Raw genomic sequence first — 16,917 nt, forward strand, 5'->3', positions numbered from 1 at the left:
CACCTACTAAATTTCCACATCAAAAAGGTAAGTACTTCTTATTCAATGTTGTATTGTGTATGAATTGCCACACCTCCACTACTTAAAAACGTGGGATTTGCAACTGTTCGTGATAGTAAGCATGTTCATTTCCTTCTGCAGCTGACTTACTTTTACTTTTTTTCCAGCTACGAGTACTACAGAACTACAGCTATTACAGAACTTGCACAGGCACCTCGAGCGTTGTGATAGGCGACTGTGAAAAGAAAGCGAGCAGCGTATATTACAAAAAAGCACACCATCTCATTCACTTTTAGAAACGCTTGAAGCAGTACAATGCCTCCCAAAAAGCCTACTGCCCAAACACAAGAACAGATTGATTCCTGCAGAGAAAGAGACCGAATTCGCAAAGCAGCAGCTAGACGAGCAGAAACTGTAGAGCAAACACAGCTATGCCTACAATGAAACAGAATAGCAGCTGCTAGAAGAGCAGAAACCGCTGAACAAACACATGTACATCGAGAACAGGCCAGAATAGATGCTGCAGCTGCTAAAAGTGCAGAGACTGCTGAGCCGACCCAGCAGCTACTGAAACGGCTCAGAGTAGCTGCTACAGCGGCCACATGTGCAGAAACTTCTGAGCAGATGCAACGGCAACAAAAACATGATGCACTAGCTACAACAGCTGCTCGGCGAGCTGAATTTTCAGAGCAGATGAAAGGGCGACAACAGCAAGATGCACTAACTACAGCAGCTGCTACCAGGCTCTGTGTATGGGCAGAAAACTTCGCACTTGACTACAGTCCTGCAACACAGTATAGGGCCGCATTTTTCTACGGGACGAATGTCCAAAAATGCTCCAGATGTAATGCCTTATGCTGGAAAGGCAAGAGGCCATATATGTAGTTTATATAGTAGATTTTATTGATAATAAAATTTATCAACACAACCACATTACTGCTGCACAATTTGGATATACCATGTCAAAACACAGGCTATAGATGAAGAACTGGTGAGTCATGATTAGTGTTTTAAGCATGTAAAAGTCTCAATTCAATAAATGCTGGCGATAGCTTAGCAGTGCAATAGCAAAATATTTTCTAGAATTTCTTAAAATATGTAAAACTTTTCACCACTGCCAGTTTGAAGAACTTCAGTTTGCCTAGCTATGTCAATTTCATTGTCAGTTCTATGTACAAAATTAGGACAACTCCGATTTGAGTGGTTCGAGACTGATGCATTGTAGACTAGCTGTAAAACACATTGCATATTTCCATTGTTCTCTCCAACATTATTGACATATGCGACTGCATATGTGTATGCAGTCTGATCAGCACAAAAATTTCAGTAGATTGCATAACTGGAGTTGTTTTACAGTATGAAAGACAACTCTCAATAAAATTATTGCTTTACGTAAATCTGTTCTCGAGCACGGGTAAATGGGTAATGCAGTTACGTATTACCGTATATATATATTTTTCGAAGTCTGTCTGTCATTCCGGCTATAGCTATTATTAGAACAGCGGAGGTGGACAATGACGTAACGTGATGGAGTACCGGCATTAGAAGCCTAGCCCTTTTCAACTAGCTTAGTGGAGTTTTCCATTGGCAATACGCCAGGCTAATAGCTTGAAAGTTAGTTGTTTGACAAAGTTTTAAAACGTTTACAAATGTTTTTATTTTTCTCTTAATTTATTTCAACTTAATTTATTTTAACTACGCAAAACACTTCTTTCATGATATGTAGTTTGAACGTAAGAATGGGAAATGTTGTTATATGTTAAATACAAATCAATTTTCTGTCCAAAAACTTTTATTATCTGAGCAACGCCAAGTGGTACAGCTAGTATACCATAAAAAAGAATGTTTTTAAACACCAATTCTTCAACAACAAACAGCAATTAGGAGTGGCGACGCACTGCCATCATTTCACTGCTCAGTCTGGATGAGTGAGGTGATTTAACAGAACCATTTCTCGCACATGCCTTGCAGACATAAACCATAGCAACTGGAGTGACGGCATTTTGGTCAAATCCTTCTGCTGTCTCATGATACAAATTCTCAACCATATCCATTAGAAACTTTCTTTCTTGAATGCTATAGGATAAACTAGTTTTTTTTTTTTCTACAGCTTTATATCTTCTAACTGTATGGTAACTGAACTTACTAACTCCAATGATAAGTCCAATAGGGAGGTTGATGAAAGTTTTCAGAGCCACAAACTCATGTTTTTTTTCTACAGCTTTATATCTTCCAACTGTATGGTAACTGAACTTACTAACTCCAATGATAAGTCCAATAGGAAGGTTGATGAAAGTTTTCAGAGCCACAAACTCATTGTCTTTGCTAAACCAGACTCTTTCTATCCAAAATGGTAGACGCATTTGGACAGCGGTCTGTCACTTTACTTACCGTAGTAAAGCAAAACTATGAAACACACATTCTGACATCGAGCGCAGCGCGACGCAAATCAGTAACTTAATCAGCTGCTCTAAAATGCGTCAAAGAACAACTGGCTCGAAGACCCCAATCACAGATGTGTAAATAGGTATAACAGCGAGAGCGCCTAAAAGGGGTATGGTTACCCAGTAGACACTTATTTAGTTTATCAGTACACTCATTTTGTATTTTCTATGTCCTCTAAAACATGATTTATTCTATTATATTTTATGCCATATATATCTGTAGGTGGTGTATCAATTTGTTGCTTTGACTACATTATCTATGTTGTATCACTCTTTCATCTTGCCTGCAAATAGAGGCTTTTTTCCTCTCAATATAGAATTCATTATCATCATCATCTAACCAGTAGTGATAGCACTGAAACTTGCTAGAATCGGAGCAGACAACTCATCTTCTTTGATCAGCTACTCAGCAATCCAATCAGAATAACTTTGGTTGTGCAGCCATCAGCAATGAGAGCTTCAATGACAGTAGTCTGGAGCAAAGCTTACAGATTTTAATAGAGATTTATGAAGATTATGTGGAAACAAAAGAGAACGTATTGAGAAAGTAGAATGTAGGGATACCACTTACCTCTTGCGATATATTATGCAATGGCATAATTAAATGTTCATAAATATCCAAAATAAACAAAAATAATTTAACATGACAAAAATAGCACTGCAAAAATAAATTACCTATTAGTTTATTAATTATCAAGAGGATGTTTGTTTGTAACCCGCAAGAACTCGAAGACAAAGGTGAGTCATGTCTATGAAGAGCAGCGAAACGGTAAGTTGAAGTTTTAGCCAGAGACGCAGCCACCAGGTCTCCGCTAGCCTCATCTTCTCATCAAACACAACAGCCGTGCAAGACTTGGTCATGCTGATGAACGCATTAGCCCTGAAGCGTGTACGAAGGCTGCTATCGATACCTCGCAGACAATCATTGGTTTTGAATATGAGCAACATCTCACGCGGTACCTTATTCAGCACCTGCACCATGTTCACAACCTGGTCAGCCGCGTCTTTTTGGATCTGATCATCCTGAAAAATAATGCTCATCCTAGTTTGCAGCTGCCCAAAATAAGAAAAAAAGGCTACAACTTAACCACTCACGCTACAAGACAACTATATAGGAACACAGGCTGCAAGATGACCGTGTAGGAAAACGTACTACAAGATAACTGCATAAGCACACAGACTATAAGATAATTATGCAGACACAGACTATTAAATAACTATGTGGGAACACAGGCTACAAGATCATTACATAGGCACACCGACTACAAGATAGCTGCACAGGCACACACAGTCTACAAGATAGTATCATAGGCACACAGGCTACAAGATAATAACACAGACTATGAGATAACTGCGTGGGAACACAGGTTACAAGATAACTACGCAGACTATGAGATAACTGCGTGGGAACACAGGCTACAAGATAACTACACAGACACAGACTATAAGATAACTGCGTGGGAACATAGGCTACAAGATCACTACATAAGCCTACAGGCTACAAAATAACTGAGTAGAAGACAACTAGCTGGTGTATGGATTAAGTGAGCCAAAAGCAAACACTACCACATGTCTATAATATTCATTAGCAAGCCTCGAGTCATATTGTTTGTACTCAGCAATGAAGAGACAGAGCTACCTCAAAGGAAATCCTTTTATCGGAGGTAGAACTAGTCTTTAAGAAACACAGGCTAAACTACCTGCTCAATTCTAACCTTTGCACATATTATATTTACACGTATTATATCACGCGATCTAATGAACGAGGATAGACAGGTAAATGATCTGCAGCCTATGCTATTACCTCATCAGCGATTACCTCCCCTGATTCTAGCCTGCGCGCTGTTATGGAAGACCAAGCTCTACCAGCAACCATGCAGCTGAACAAACCATAGAGATCCTCGCAGTTCATCGCTTTACTGTGCTCTCTCAAACCCACTTCATCGCCTTTGATAATAGCCATCCAAAGTTTTGCATAATTTTGTCTGAATTCCTGTGTGAGAGTCTGTGAACAGTAATTTACATATTACGTTTGCATGTATATAGTATCAGCTAGACAGCCTAGCAACTACTATATAGTATCAGATAGAAAGCCTAGCAACTACTATATAGTATCAGCTAGACAGCCTAGCAACTACTATATAGTATCAGTTAGACAGCCTAGCAACTACTATATAGTATCAGCTAGACAGCCTAGCAACTACTATATAGTATCAGCTAGACAGCCTAGCAACTACTATATAGTATCAGTTAGAAAGCCTAGCAACTACTATATAGTATCAGCTAGACAGCCTAGCAACTGAGAGATGAATCAAAGATACTTAAAGCTGGCAGTTGAAACAGGCTGGTATAACATGAACAGAAAAATCACCTGCTTGGAATTGTTTACAGGATATGAGATGGCTTCGAACGCTACACATTTGCAAAACCTAGAGAGGGCAGACAACTATGTTTATAGTGAACCTAGATTAATCTGTCTCTGGATGATATGAACAATCGTGCTGTCTATTTACATATGTTCAATATTTGCATGAGACCATGGCTTTGATTACAGAAGAAGATTCTTTTAGCAACTTTCTATATCTGATTATAACTGCCGACCTTCAAATGACCCTCACGAAATTGGAGGATCTTCAACTGAGCATTCTTAATGGAATAATGTAATTCCGTTTGTGCTCATTAATGTTTTTGTTAAATTCATAATATTTTAATACCATGAATTAATTTGCCAGATTCTACCGCCATAGAAATACAAAAGGCACCCGACATCACTGAGCACATGCAAAGTCAGAAAACAACTGTTTTTTTTATCAGCAGATCGTTCTCATTACTATCTCTTAGGACAAACTTCTAAAAGCTTTATCTTTTTCTCGATTCTATACTCAACTATATACTCAACTAGTACCTTGGCTACTCAACTATATACTCAACTAGTACCCTGGCTACTCCACTATATACTCAACTAGTACCCTGGCTACTCCAGCTAATACTCAACAAGTACCCTGGCTACTCATCTAGGACTAAACTAGTACCCTGGCTACTCAGCTAGTACTCAACTAGTACCCTGGCTACTCAGCTAATACTCAACAAGTACCCTGGCTACTCATCTAGTACTAAAATAGTACCCTGGCTACTCAGCTAGTACTCAACTAGTACCCTGGCTACTCAACTAGTACTCAACTAGTACCCTGGCTACTCAGCTATATACTCAACTAGTACCCTGGCAGTCTAGTGTGCTCAGAGGAAGCGTCAGGTGAGCCGTGAAAATTATCAATAAATAGTCTTTATAAGAACTTGGTCTGTGTTATTTCAGTTTGCCTTGTCAATCACAACACACAGAGAATAACTATTTTCCCGATTACTCTAAAATACCTCAAGGTGGTCGATTACTACAGGTGTTAGAGTGTTGGCCCACTAAACTGAATACAGTGCACCCTCAGGATATCATTACCCCGATATACGATTTTTTACTTTAAGAAGTGAAAAATGATGATTTTTTCACCTCACGATACGAATCCTATTTCACATAAAAATCCAAAGATTTTTTTGCCTGAGCTCAAATTTGGCCATCGGTGTGCTTATTACGTAAATCGAAATAACAAAGACGCTGAAATGCTGATTGCCGAAAACACTTCACAGAAAGAGACTGAAAAGAGCCTGAAAGAGACACAATGACCAATTTTTCTCATTTCAGCAATTCTCGTGTGTAAAACGGTAATATTTTCCCTTTAGAACCAGTAGCCAAGTTGGAGCTGTAATCCTTTCCAACAAAAGGTCAGTGGTCAGACAACTTCCCTTAAGCTGCTAACAAAAGTCCAAATCATTACGAAAACAGCATCGTTCAGGCTTTCTTGCCGAATTAGGTTGAAAAAGGTTTTAAAGATATCAGCTACCATTATATTGAAAACTAAGCCATATAGTTAATAGGTGTTAAAATTTTAGTGATAAAAATGAAATTATGTAAAATGGTTAAAATGCATACTAAAACTTATCTTTTAAATGTGTGTTTATTAAGCTAAACTTATTTAAAGTGAATTTATAGTTTATGTTATCCGTACGTCTGTCTTGAAGGTAAGAACTCTCTATGGTACGTTGCAACGCTACATTTTAATGCAGATCATAGCCAATATATACAATAAATATACGAAAGTTACTGTTGATAACTATAGTACTAAGGTTAACATATTATTTTGTTACTAATTTTTAATATGTACAGCACTCATATAAAATTTTGACGATTTTTAACAGTGGATGTTTGCACTGTATAATTACTATGGTTTTTATACCCCTCCATACAATTTTTTCACCATATGATGCCAACCTTGTAATGGATTAAAATCGTATCCTGAGGGTGCACTGTATCATGATTTCGAGTCTCGCGCGACGTAATCTTTCATCTCAACCTCTAACTGTGGCTTCGGACAGACAGACAGATCTCTTATTATAGTAAAGACTCATCAAACCATTCAATAAAATAACAGTCAAGGTTCTGTAAGTCACTACAAATCTAAAATAGATGTATAAGGGCTTGTCCAGTGACTCACTGTATATAGACCGTGATCCAACAACACAATCTCAGCATTGTGTTTGGAAGTCCTCTTGACAAGCACGTTGCCAGGATGGGGATCGCAATGAACAAACCCATGTTTGAATATCATTTCTGAGTACATGTGGCTGAGATTGTTGCTTACCTAAAAGAAAGTTTTGAGTGAGATAAGATGAGTGTTGTAGTGAGCCCAACTATTTCCTGTTAGCAATTTTATCAGTTCCTGCTAATACCGTACAAGCTATTTGAAACACATTTAAACAAATAAACAATATCGTGTGCAACTGTGCTTGAGTTCTGAATAAATTAGAGTTGAACAGTAACATGTTCCCAGGTAGTAGTAAAGTAATATGTTCCCGGGTAGTAGTAAAGCAATATGTTCCCAGGTAGTAGAAAAGCAATACAATCCCATGTAGTAGTAAAGCGATATGTTCCCAGATAGTAGTAAAGCAATATGTTCCCAGGTAGTAGTAAAGCCATATGTTCCCAGGTAGTAGAAAAGCAATACAATCCCATGTAGTAGTAAAGCGATATGTTCCCAGATAGTAGTAAAGCAATATGTTCCCAGGTAGTAGTAAAGCCATATGTTCCCAGGTAGTAGAAAAGCAATACAATCCCATGTAGTAGTAAAGCGATATGTTCCCAGATAGTAGTAAAGCAATATGTTCCCAGGTAGTAGTAAAGCGATATGTTCCCGTTTCCAGGTAGTAAAAAAGCAATACATTCCCAGGTAGTAGTAAAGCAATATGTGTTCGCTAGACAGGAGTAATAGAAGTGCTCAAAGGTGTGATGCTGCTAACTGCTAAACAGTATTTTATTTTTAAAAAAATTGGGAAAAAAATTGTGGAAATTTTATAAATATCCTTGATCAGTCATGATCGACTAGTAGACACAAGATAAAGCAGGAAACACGACAGCTAACATACTTTACAACACTCTAGTAGACAGCTAGTCTTGTTGCAAATAATGTTCTAAAGTGACACAAAAATGTGACAAAAACTCAAGCCAAACCGTTCTATTGGACGGACTATAACATAGAAAAACCAAAAGTAAATAAGCATACAAAAGGACTCTCACATTGCATTCATACATAATGACCCTGACAAAGAGACCTTTAAACAGAACCTCTTCAGCAAAACAACAACCAAAGCAATGATCTCTACTTGCCATGCACGAATAAAACAGACATATTGTGAAATGGAATTTCTAGTGGTAAGAATCTGCGCTGTAACTTACTTCTTCAACAGGGATGTCATGCGCTAGCATGTACTCCCTGTCATCAGCTCGACCACCTTCACAAAACTCCATGGTGAGAACACGAGGAGAAGAGAAGCCCCAGTATATCCTCGGCACCTTCAAGCATGAAATGTATGACAACATTTCTCCAACTCTCTCCGCATTTTTTCCCTCATTTTCAAAATCAAGCTCAAGAGGAAGATTTCGTCTCGTCTCGGCAGCTAGCCAGAGGAAACTGAATGAAGGGAATAGCCAAGCTACCGTCTGCACCAGAACCTGTCAGGAGACAAGCTAAATATTAAGAGTTTAATGAAGGAAACTTGGAGCTAAGGCAACGATAATCAAGTGTAGTAAAATATTGGCAGAGGCTAAATTGAACGCAGAGAAAAACTTCAATAAAAACATTTATTATTGAAAAGTGCCTAAATATAAATTTGACAACTAGGGCTAACACGTATATGCATATCCCTAAACTGAAACTCCTAACGTTAAAACATAACAGTGACCCTGGACTTGTCACAAACATGCATATCGCAAGCTTGAGAAGTAGGAATTTGCGCAGGCAACTTTGGGCAGTTTAGAGTCGTATGAGTGATATATATCATAGTGATTGCTACCGGCAGACATTCCAGTCAAGGTTTAACTTAAAGCTATGATTACTACACAGTAGCAACAGCTGAACCATTTTATGATCAAACAGCGAATGGTCTTGTACTAAACAGCGAATGGTCTTGTATCAAACAGCGAATGGTCTTGTATCAAACAGCGAATGGTCTTATATCAAACAGCGAATGGTTTTGTATCAAACAGCGAATGGTCTTGTATCAAACTGAATTTCCTTCACCCGTTGTACTAAGGAAACTGGATATGCCATGTCTAAGGCTAAGGGAACTGGATATGCCGTGTCTAAGGCTAAGGGAACTGGATATGCCGTGTCTAAGGATAAGGAAAATGGATATGCTATGTCTAAGGAAACTGGATATGCCGTGTCTAAGGCTAAGGGAACTGGATATGCCGTGTCTAAGGCTTTACTACTGCTTGATAAGTATAATTTATGAAAATACTTGGTTGAGACAACGAAAATCAAAAGCCAGAAGTTTTATTTACGATGAATGAAAAATCCAAAAATGCCTCAAATATTTATTTTCCCTTGATTTAGGCTTACATGATATGATAAAAATATTTACTGTTGATCAGCTGGCAAAAGACAAACATTTTGTTTGTTAATACAATAGCGCCTAGAAATTATAAACAATGAAACCATGTTGGCATTGTGGCTGCGTAGTTGAAGAGAGCTGAAGATTATCATGGGATCCCTGTCAGAAGCGGTATGTAACACCTAAACCAGGAGAATCTGATGAAACTCTTCACTAGTTTTTTCTCTATGATTTTAAAATGACGTGACTTCACTATATCCATTTTTCAACTACAGAAGCTACTAGCCAAACTGAACGGTTAACAAATGCTTGTTACATTTTTGCATTTTAATAATAGTTCTTCTAAGAAAGATCTAAGATGTCTAATATTTTATTTATGTAGGAATGAAGAGATTTGTACATAAACCATCATTCAGTAGGTCAAATTTGATTCGCAGGTGTACCGGAGTAGGCAACAGTTAACATGAAAGCGTTATGATAAGTTGACGAGCTTCTTTTTCCTTGTTCAAATTTATCTAGCTATTGATTCCATCAAACTATGGATAGCACAGATTCAGCATTGCGCCAAATTCTTCCATTTTTGAGTCCGCAAATACTTAAAACGGCTCTTTTATAAATGGGCTGATATATAAAAGCAATTTGCCATCACTGGTTTCTTGCAACCTGAATTAATCAAACTAAAGACGCTTTGCCAGTTATAACTGGTTATAACTAGTTATAACTAATAGTAACAGGTTACGACTGGTATTAACTGGTTACAGCTCATACTAACTGATGATAAATGGTTGTATTAGTAGCTGGTTATAACCAGTAATAACTATTTATAACCAGTTAATACTGGTTATAACCAAAATATTGGCAATAACTGGTTATAGCTAATTATAATTGATTGTCTTGAATGAATGAATAAAATAAACAGTGATTTTCTAGCAATAACCTTTGATAGAACTTTAGTGGACTCAGCACTGTCTACAGACAGACAGACAGACATCATAAAATGATCTGCCAGCATCTAAAGGCCGGTTCACGCTATATCCCCGTATTTCGGGGTTGATGCCACAATACTTCGGTGATCGTTGATGATAACCATGTTCACGCTATCACATACCTATCGGCTTTTGCATCTAGAAGTACTCCATGACATAGTGTTTTCATACATCTTTTTAATTTTTCATGAAGAAACCTTTTTGTTTTCGCGTGCTAGAATCAAAAACTAGTCCTGCAGCGACTATCATAAACGGACATAAATAAATCACTCTATCAGCGACCGCGAATTATCATCGTTGAAATGGTTCACATTTGAAAGGCGGTCGTCGATGCTCGGCGAAGTATCGGGAACGTTTGATATCAATGCCATCAATTCACGGTTCACATCATCGACGATGAACGCCGAAAGGAAGACGCTGACAAACGGTGATATAGTGTGAACCGGTCTTAAGAGGGACTGTGGCCACAACAATACAAAATGAAGGAATACATATATGAATACATGAGAACTCCTTGCTGCTGTCTAAGGCTACTACTCAGTTTAAGCACAGATCATAGGAAACAGTAAACACAACTCCCAATCACGCAAAAATTCTTAGGTAGTCTAAACAAACTTTTGTCTAGCCTTTCGTTATCCTTTTTACCTCCATAGTATTCATGTCTACAAATGAGTGAGCCTTCACTTTGGGATGCTGTACTTTCACAGCAAGCACCGTCCCATCCTTTAAGACTGCCTTGTGCACCTGAGCTAAAGAAGCCGTACCAATTGGCTTGTCACTAAATGATTCAAATTGAGACATCACCTGCAATACCAGTAGGACAAACATACAAAATTTAATGCATAGGCAAAATTTGTTCAAATACATCAATAAAAAAACAGTGTTATTTTCCAGCATATGAGTAAGTGTGAAGTTTATGTAAAATATTAGTGCCAATGCCAAGATAAAATGAATAACTAAAATGAAAAAGTGCTTTTTTACTTGTTTCAGACAGCTTATATAGCATGGAAACCGCAGTCAACTTTAAATGCCTGATATAAATCATACCAGGGGCAACGATTATAGAGTGCCCTCTATGGCGATTACCCACAGCATATAGGGTAGTAGACTTTGCCAATACTAGCACAGTATTCCAACTGAGTGCTTCAATAGTAGCCTCAACTGTGCTCTAAGAACAAATAATTTAAACTTTGCAACAACAAAAATGTTTCCAAGGGTTACGGAGACTTAAGAAGGTTGGGCAGACTTGTGAAGGATTGGAAAAACAAGGGAATGGTAAAAAAAACTTAGGAAGAATTTAAGAGATTTGGGGAAGGGTTGCAGCAACATAGAAAATGTAGGCAACAGCCTTAAAAAGATTAGATGACTTGGGTGAAGTTGGAAAAACTTTGGAAGGAATGAACAGACATGGGAAGAATTGGAGAGACGTAGGAAGAGTTGGAGAGACATAGGAAGAGTTGGAGAGACATGAGAAGAGTTGGAGAGACATAGGAAGAGTTGGAGAAACATAGGAAGAGTTGGAGAAACATAGGAAGAGTAGGAGAGACATAGGAAGAGTTGGAGAGACATAGGAAGAATTGGAGAGACATAGGAAGAGTTGGAGAGACATAGGAAGAGTTGGAGAGACATAGGAAGAGTTGGAGAGACATAGGAAGAGTTGGAGAGACATAGGAAGAGTTGGAGAGACGTAGGAAGAGTAGGAGAGACGTAGGGAGAGTTGGAGAGACATGGGAAGAGTTGGAGAGACATGGGAAGAGTTGGAGAGACATAAGAAGAGTTGGAGAGACATGGGAAGAGTTGGAGAGACATGGGAAGAGTTGGAGAGACATAGGAAGAGTTGGAGAGACATGGGAAGAGTTGGAGAGACATGGGAAGAGTTGGAGAGACATAGGAAGGGTTGGAGAGACATGGGAAGAGTTGGAGAGACATGGGAAGAGTTGGAGAGACATGGAAAGAGTTGGAGAGACATAGGAAGAGTTGGAGAGACGTAGGGAGAGTTGGAGAGACGTAGGGAGAGTAGGAGAGATGTAGGAAGAGTTGGAGAGACATAGGAAGAGTTGGAGAGACATAGGAAGAGTTGGAGAGACATAGGAAAAGTTGGAGAGACATGGGAAGAATTGGAGAGACATAGGAAGAGTTGGAGAGATATGGGAAGAGTTGGAGAGACATAGGAAGAGTTGGAGAGACATAGGAAGAGTTGGAGAGACAGGAAGAGATGGAGAGACATAGGAAGAGTTGGAGAGACATAGGAAGAGTTGGAGAGACATGGGAAGAGTTGAAGAGACATGGGAAGAGTTGGAGAGACATAGGAAGAGTTGGAGAGACATAGGAAAAATTGGAGAAACATAGCAAAAGTTGGAGAGATATAGGAAGAGTAGGAGAGACATAGGAAGAGTTGGAGAGACATGGGAAGAGTTGGTAAAACTCGGTCTCAATCCAATCGATAGAGTAGACAGACCTCTTCTCCAAGATCCTCCCGTATGACTTGCAGGACTGCCTCCTTACTTGACTCAGGAGCACTGTCATGCAGCACCTTTAAGGTACTAACATATTCCTTAGGCAGCAAGTAGTCCAGAGAGCCAACATGCTGACCAACTTTGATAAAGCAGCCTCCATTGCGACAGCATAACTGCAAAAGCTTGTCAGCACTGCGCGTATGAACCTAGAAACATGTTAGCCATGATTTGACAGAGTTTTGCAAAAACAGTGTGATGTAGTAACACTGATGACAAATATAGTAATATAGCTCCTGATATAATATCCAACGCAAAATCTAGACAGGTTGGAATAGACATTTTATAAAACAAGAACCTGTTGTATTAAACATCCAGTTGTGAGTATTTAACTGTTTTTGACAAAGGTCACTTGCTGAGTAAGCATTAGCATATATGCCAGTGTTGAACTGATATATCAGTTCTTTCCACATCCAATTAGTGCTTACAATGTCAAGATAAACTTGTCTATTTCAAATGTAATATCTGAAGTACTTTGATATTGAAATATAACCATAAAAATCCCATTTTTATTAGTCATGCTACAAACAGAGTAACAAATACCTGAGACATCTTTAATTTATATTCATCGTTCACTTCTGTTGGTAGTGAGCTCATCGTCCGCTTGTAGTCAACCACGATACTTGCCCCCTAGAGTTGGACATATGACATTACAGTTACCCTTCTGTAGTCAACTACTATACTTGTCTCTAAAGTTAGACACATGATACGACAGTTACCCATCTGTAGTCAACTGCTATACTTGTCCCTAAAGTTCGACACATGACATTACAGTTACCTTTCTTTAATCAACCACGATACTTGCCCTCTAGAGTTAGATACATGACACGACAGTTACCCTTCTGTAGTCAACTACTATACTTATCCCTAGAGTTAGACACATGACACGACAGTTACCTTTCTGTAGTCCACAACTATACTTGTCCCTAAAGTTCGACACATGACATTAGAGTTACCCTTCTTTTATCAACCATAATACTTGCCCCCTAGAGTTAGACACATGACAATACAGTTACCCATCTGTAGTCAACCACCATACTTGTCCCTAAAGTTAGACACATGACATAACAGTTACCCTTCTGTAGTCAACCATCATACTTGTCCCTAAAGTTAGACACATGACATTACAGTTACCCTTCTGTAGTCAACCATCATACTTGTCCCTAGAGTTAGACACATGACAATACAGTTACCCATCTGTAGTCAACCACCATACTTGCCCTTAGAATTAGACACATGAAACTAGACATTACAGTTACCTTTCTGTAGTCAATTGTGAAACTCGCACCGTAGAATTAAACACATAAAGACACATCGAGTTCCTGAATGTGCTATGGCAATTAACACCAGCCTAGTTAAATGACAATCCAGCTACCATGTTTCTCATTTTCACTCACCATAACAGTTTTATAATGAATGGAGTCTACACTAGTAAACCCGGAATATTTTAGCAAGATTTGAATAAAGACTTACAAAATGAAGCTGAGTTCAAACGTTACACTACTGGTATGTCTTACTGTCATGGCAGCTCGTCCGAACCGCATAATACCCGCATCATCGCCGAGTGTGACTGCTGCCGTAGTGAGTCCACAAGCAGAGACTGCTACAATGCCACCGGTTAGCTTGGCTATTCGCATCAGCATCTTGACTGTTTTGGTAATGAGCAGATGAGTTTAGTTTTTATAGATGTCATATTTGAAGCAACTACAACACAACAGTACGCCCTAAGTAGAACACAACAGTACGCCCTAAGTAGAACACAACAGTACGCCCTAAGTAGAACACAACAGTACGTCCTAAGTAGAAGACAACAGTATGCCCTAAGTAAAACACAACAGTACGCCCTGTACAATACAACAGTACGTCCTATGTAGAACTTGTGTCTAGTCAAAAGAATCTCAAAATATAGGCAGTTGAAAGAATAATTGGCAGCCAGGGCTAAGGAGAGCTAAAATAAGTTCTGAATACTAAAGACTAAGATGAGATCTTTGAGACTGATGAATTGTTGACACACAAGCAATTTTTCTTTCTATACATGTATCTAGTAAAGAGTAGGTCTTATGAACTCTATGTATCCTCAACATTGAATTTACATTGCCTGGTCAAACCTTGACACGCTTGAAAGGCACAACAATCTAGTGAGAAAAATAGTGTTTATTCTAAAAAAACTCGAAATATAAAATCATTTGGATAAGTTGAATTAGCATAAATCTACAAAAGTAAATGGAAATTATTGTTCAATGGGAAACAAAAATAGATATCTTTATATTATGTGGACTTTTACCAAACAGTAAAAAAGCATTTAACACCATAATTATTTTCAAGTAATTTGCAGATTTAATGGACTTAATTAGCAGAGTTAGTTATGGTAAAACATGAAATGGTGTTGATGATTATGCTAAGAATAAAGGCATTCATCATTGAATATTGCAGAAAATTATGTGCTGCATGTGCATGTAGATTATTTTTTATAGCGAAGTAGTTCACTATTAAAGTTAGCCCAAATGTCAATCACTACTTGATAAAATAGTTCTAAATTAGGGCAAGGTGAAGTGAAAATCTACGAAATATTCAGTGGCCTTCCTGATCAAGATGATAACAATTTTGACCAAGCTGTCAGCAGCCTAGACCAACAATTCAATATGATACAAAATAAAATCTATTTGAGGCATGTCTTTTGTAAGATGACCTAGAGCAAACCTAGAGGAAAACAATCCCACAGTATGTTGCTAGGTTTAGAACTGCCACAGATGGTTGTGGCTATACAGACGCGAATGTCAAAATTGTTGACCATGTAGTAGTGTATTCATGCTGTTCCAATGAGTTGAGCACAAAGAACCTATAGGAACGAGATGCATTAGACCTTGCTAAGCTACAACAAATGGCAGCAATTCACGAAGCACTAGAGATCCAGTCCCGTGAATTGAGTAACAGTGCAAATAAGGCCACAAGTAGTGTCAATAAGACAGAGGCACATGTAGCCAAATCTATTGCTGAACCTAAACAGAATTTCGCTGATGTCCTATGTTTTCGTTGTGAAAAAAGGCCATAAAGGGTATAGCTTTACCAGCCAGCCAAAAAAAGACGTGTACAAAGTGTAAGGGCAAAGATCATTTTGCATCATGCTGTAGAACACCTAGCTCAACTAAACAAAATAAAGCTTAGTTAAGCTAGGTACAGTGCGCAGTTTGTATAGGCTAAAATCAATTGACAATTTTGAACAGGGGTATGTGTTTAACTGCAAAATTAAACAGGAAAACAAGAGGTGAATTTGTATATGTTGGCCACAATGTGGAAACCCCTGCTAAGTGCACCAGAACAGCTAGGCCTAATCAAAATAGGTGTTAACTTATGTACAGGTTACCAGGATGAATATCAAAATATGGCAAAAGAGTTCACGGAGGTTTTTAATGAATAGGTTTACTAAGAGACAGAGAGGTAAAGCTAAACATAGTTCTGTTAGGTCAGTCATCCAGCCTTATCAGTGAATTCAGTTCAGACTCAGAACTAATGTCGAAGATAAAATCAGAGTTGACTGACAAAGATATCTTTGAGCCTTGATACTTTGAAAATACAGTAGAGTAGCATTTTGCTTTGCATTTTGTATGATTTTATCTCAGTTTTTCAATGTTGATACTTTCTTTTATTTGTATTAAGTTTCATCATTATGCCAATGTCATATACATATATAATCAAGAGCTAACCAAAAGGGGAATCGCATACTATTTAGCGATCTCCTAGATGTGTTAAGGTAAATGTTATATCTTTCATTTTATGTGTTTTATTTTATATGTTACCAATGGCTTTGCAGATGACCAACTGTATAATTAACGTACTTTCAATAACCTTTTATTGACAATCATGTTATTGTTTTATAGTAGTTTCACGGTGTTGACAAGCATAAATAATAAATTTGAATAGAATAAACACTATGCCTCATCATCCGCATGTGACAACATAACTATGAACCAGGGAATCCGCTACAGTGAAACTTATAGACACTAACGGAAGTGAAATCGGATTGCCATAAGTATA

General features: G+C 38.1%; 1 protein-coding gene across 1 annotated transcript; it reads right to left on the bottom strand.

Moving 5' to 3' along the window:
* Positions 1 to 3,005: 3,005 nt before the first annotated feature.
* Positions 3,006 to 14,581, bottom strand: LOC137399453 (aarF domain-containing protein kinase 1-like). The gene is made up of 8 exons (XM_068085574.1): positions 14,400 to 14,581; positions 13,426 to 13,512; positions 12,828 to 13,031; positions 11,015 to 11,173; positions 8,227 to 8,502; positions 6,989 to 7,135; positions 4,249 to 4,449; positions 3,006 to 3,467 (listed from the first exon to the last, which is right to left on the bottom strand). Exons 1-8 carry the CDS (start codon positions 14,523 to 14,525, stop codon positions 3,138 to 3,140), a joined length of 1,530 nt encoding a protein of 509 aa, XP_067941675.1. The 5' UTR covers positions 14,526 to 14,581; the 3' UTR covers positions 3,006 to 3,137.
* Positions 14,582 to 16,917: the final 2,336 nt, after the last annotated feature.

The sequence above is a fragment of the Watersipora subatra genome, chromosome 7 (assembly GCF_963576615.1).
Source record: "Watersipora subatra chromosome 7, tzWatSuba1.1, whole genome shotgun sequence".
Classification (NCBI taxonomy): domain Eukaryota; kingdom Metazoa; phylum Bryozoa; class Gymnolaemata; order Cheilostomatida; family Watersiporidae; genus Watersipora; species Watersipora subatra.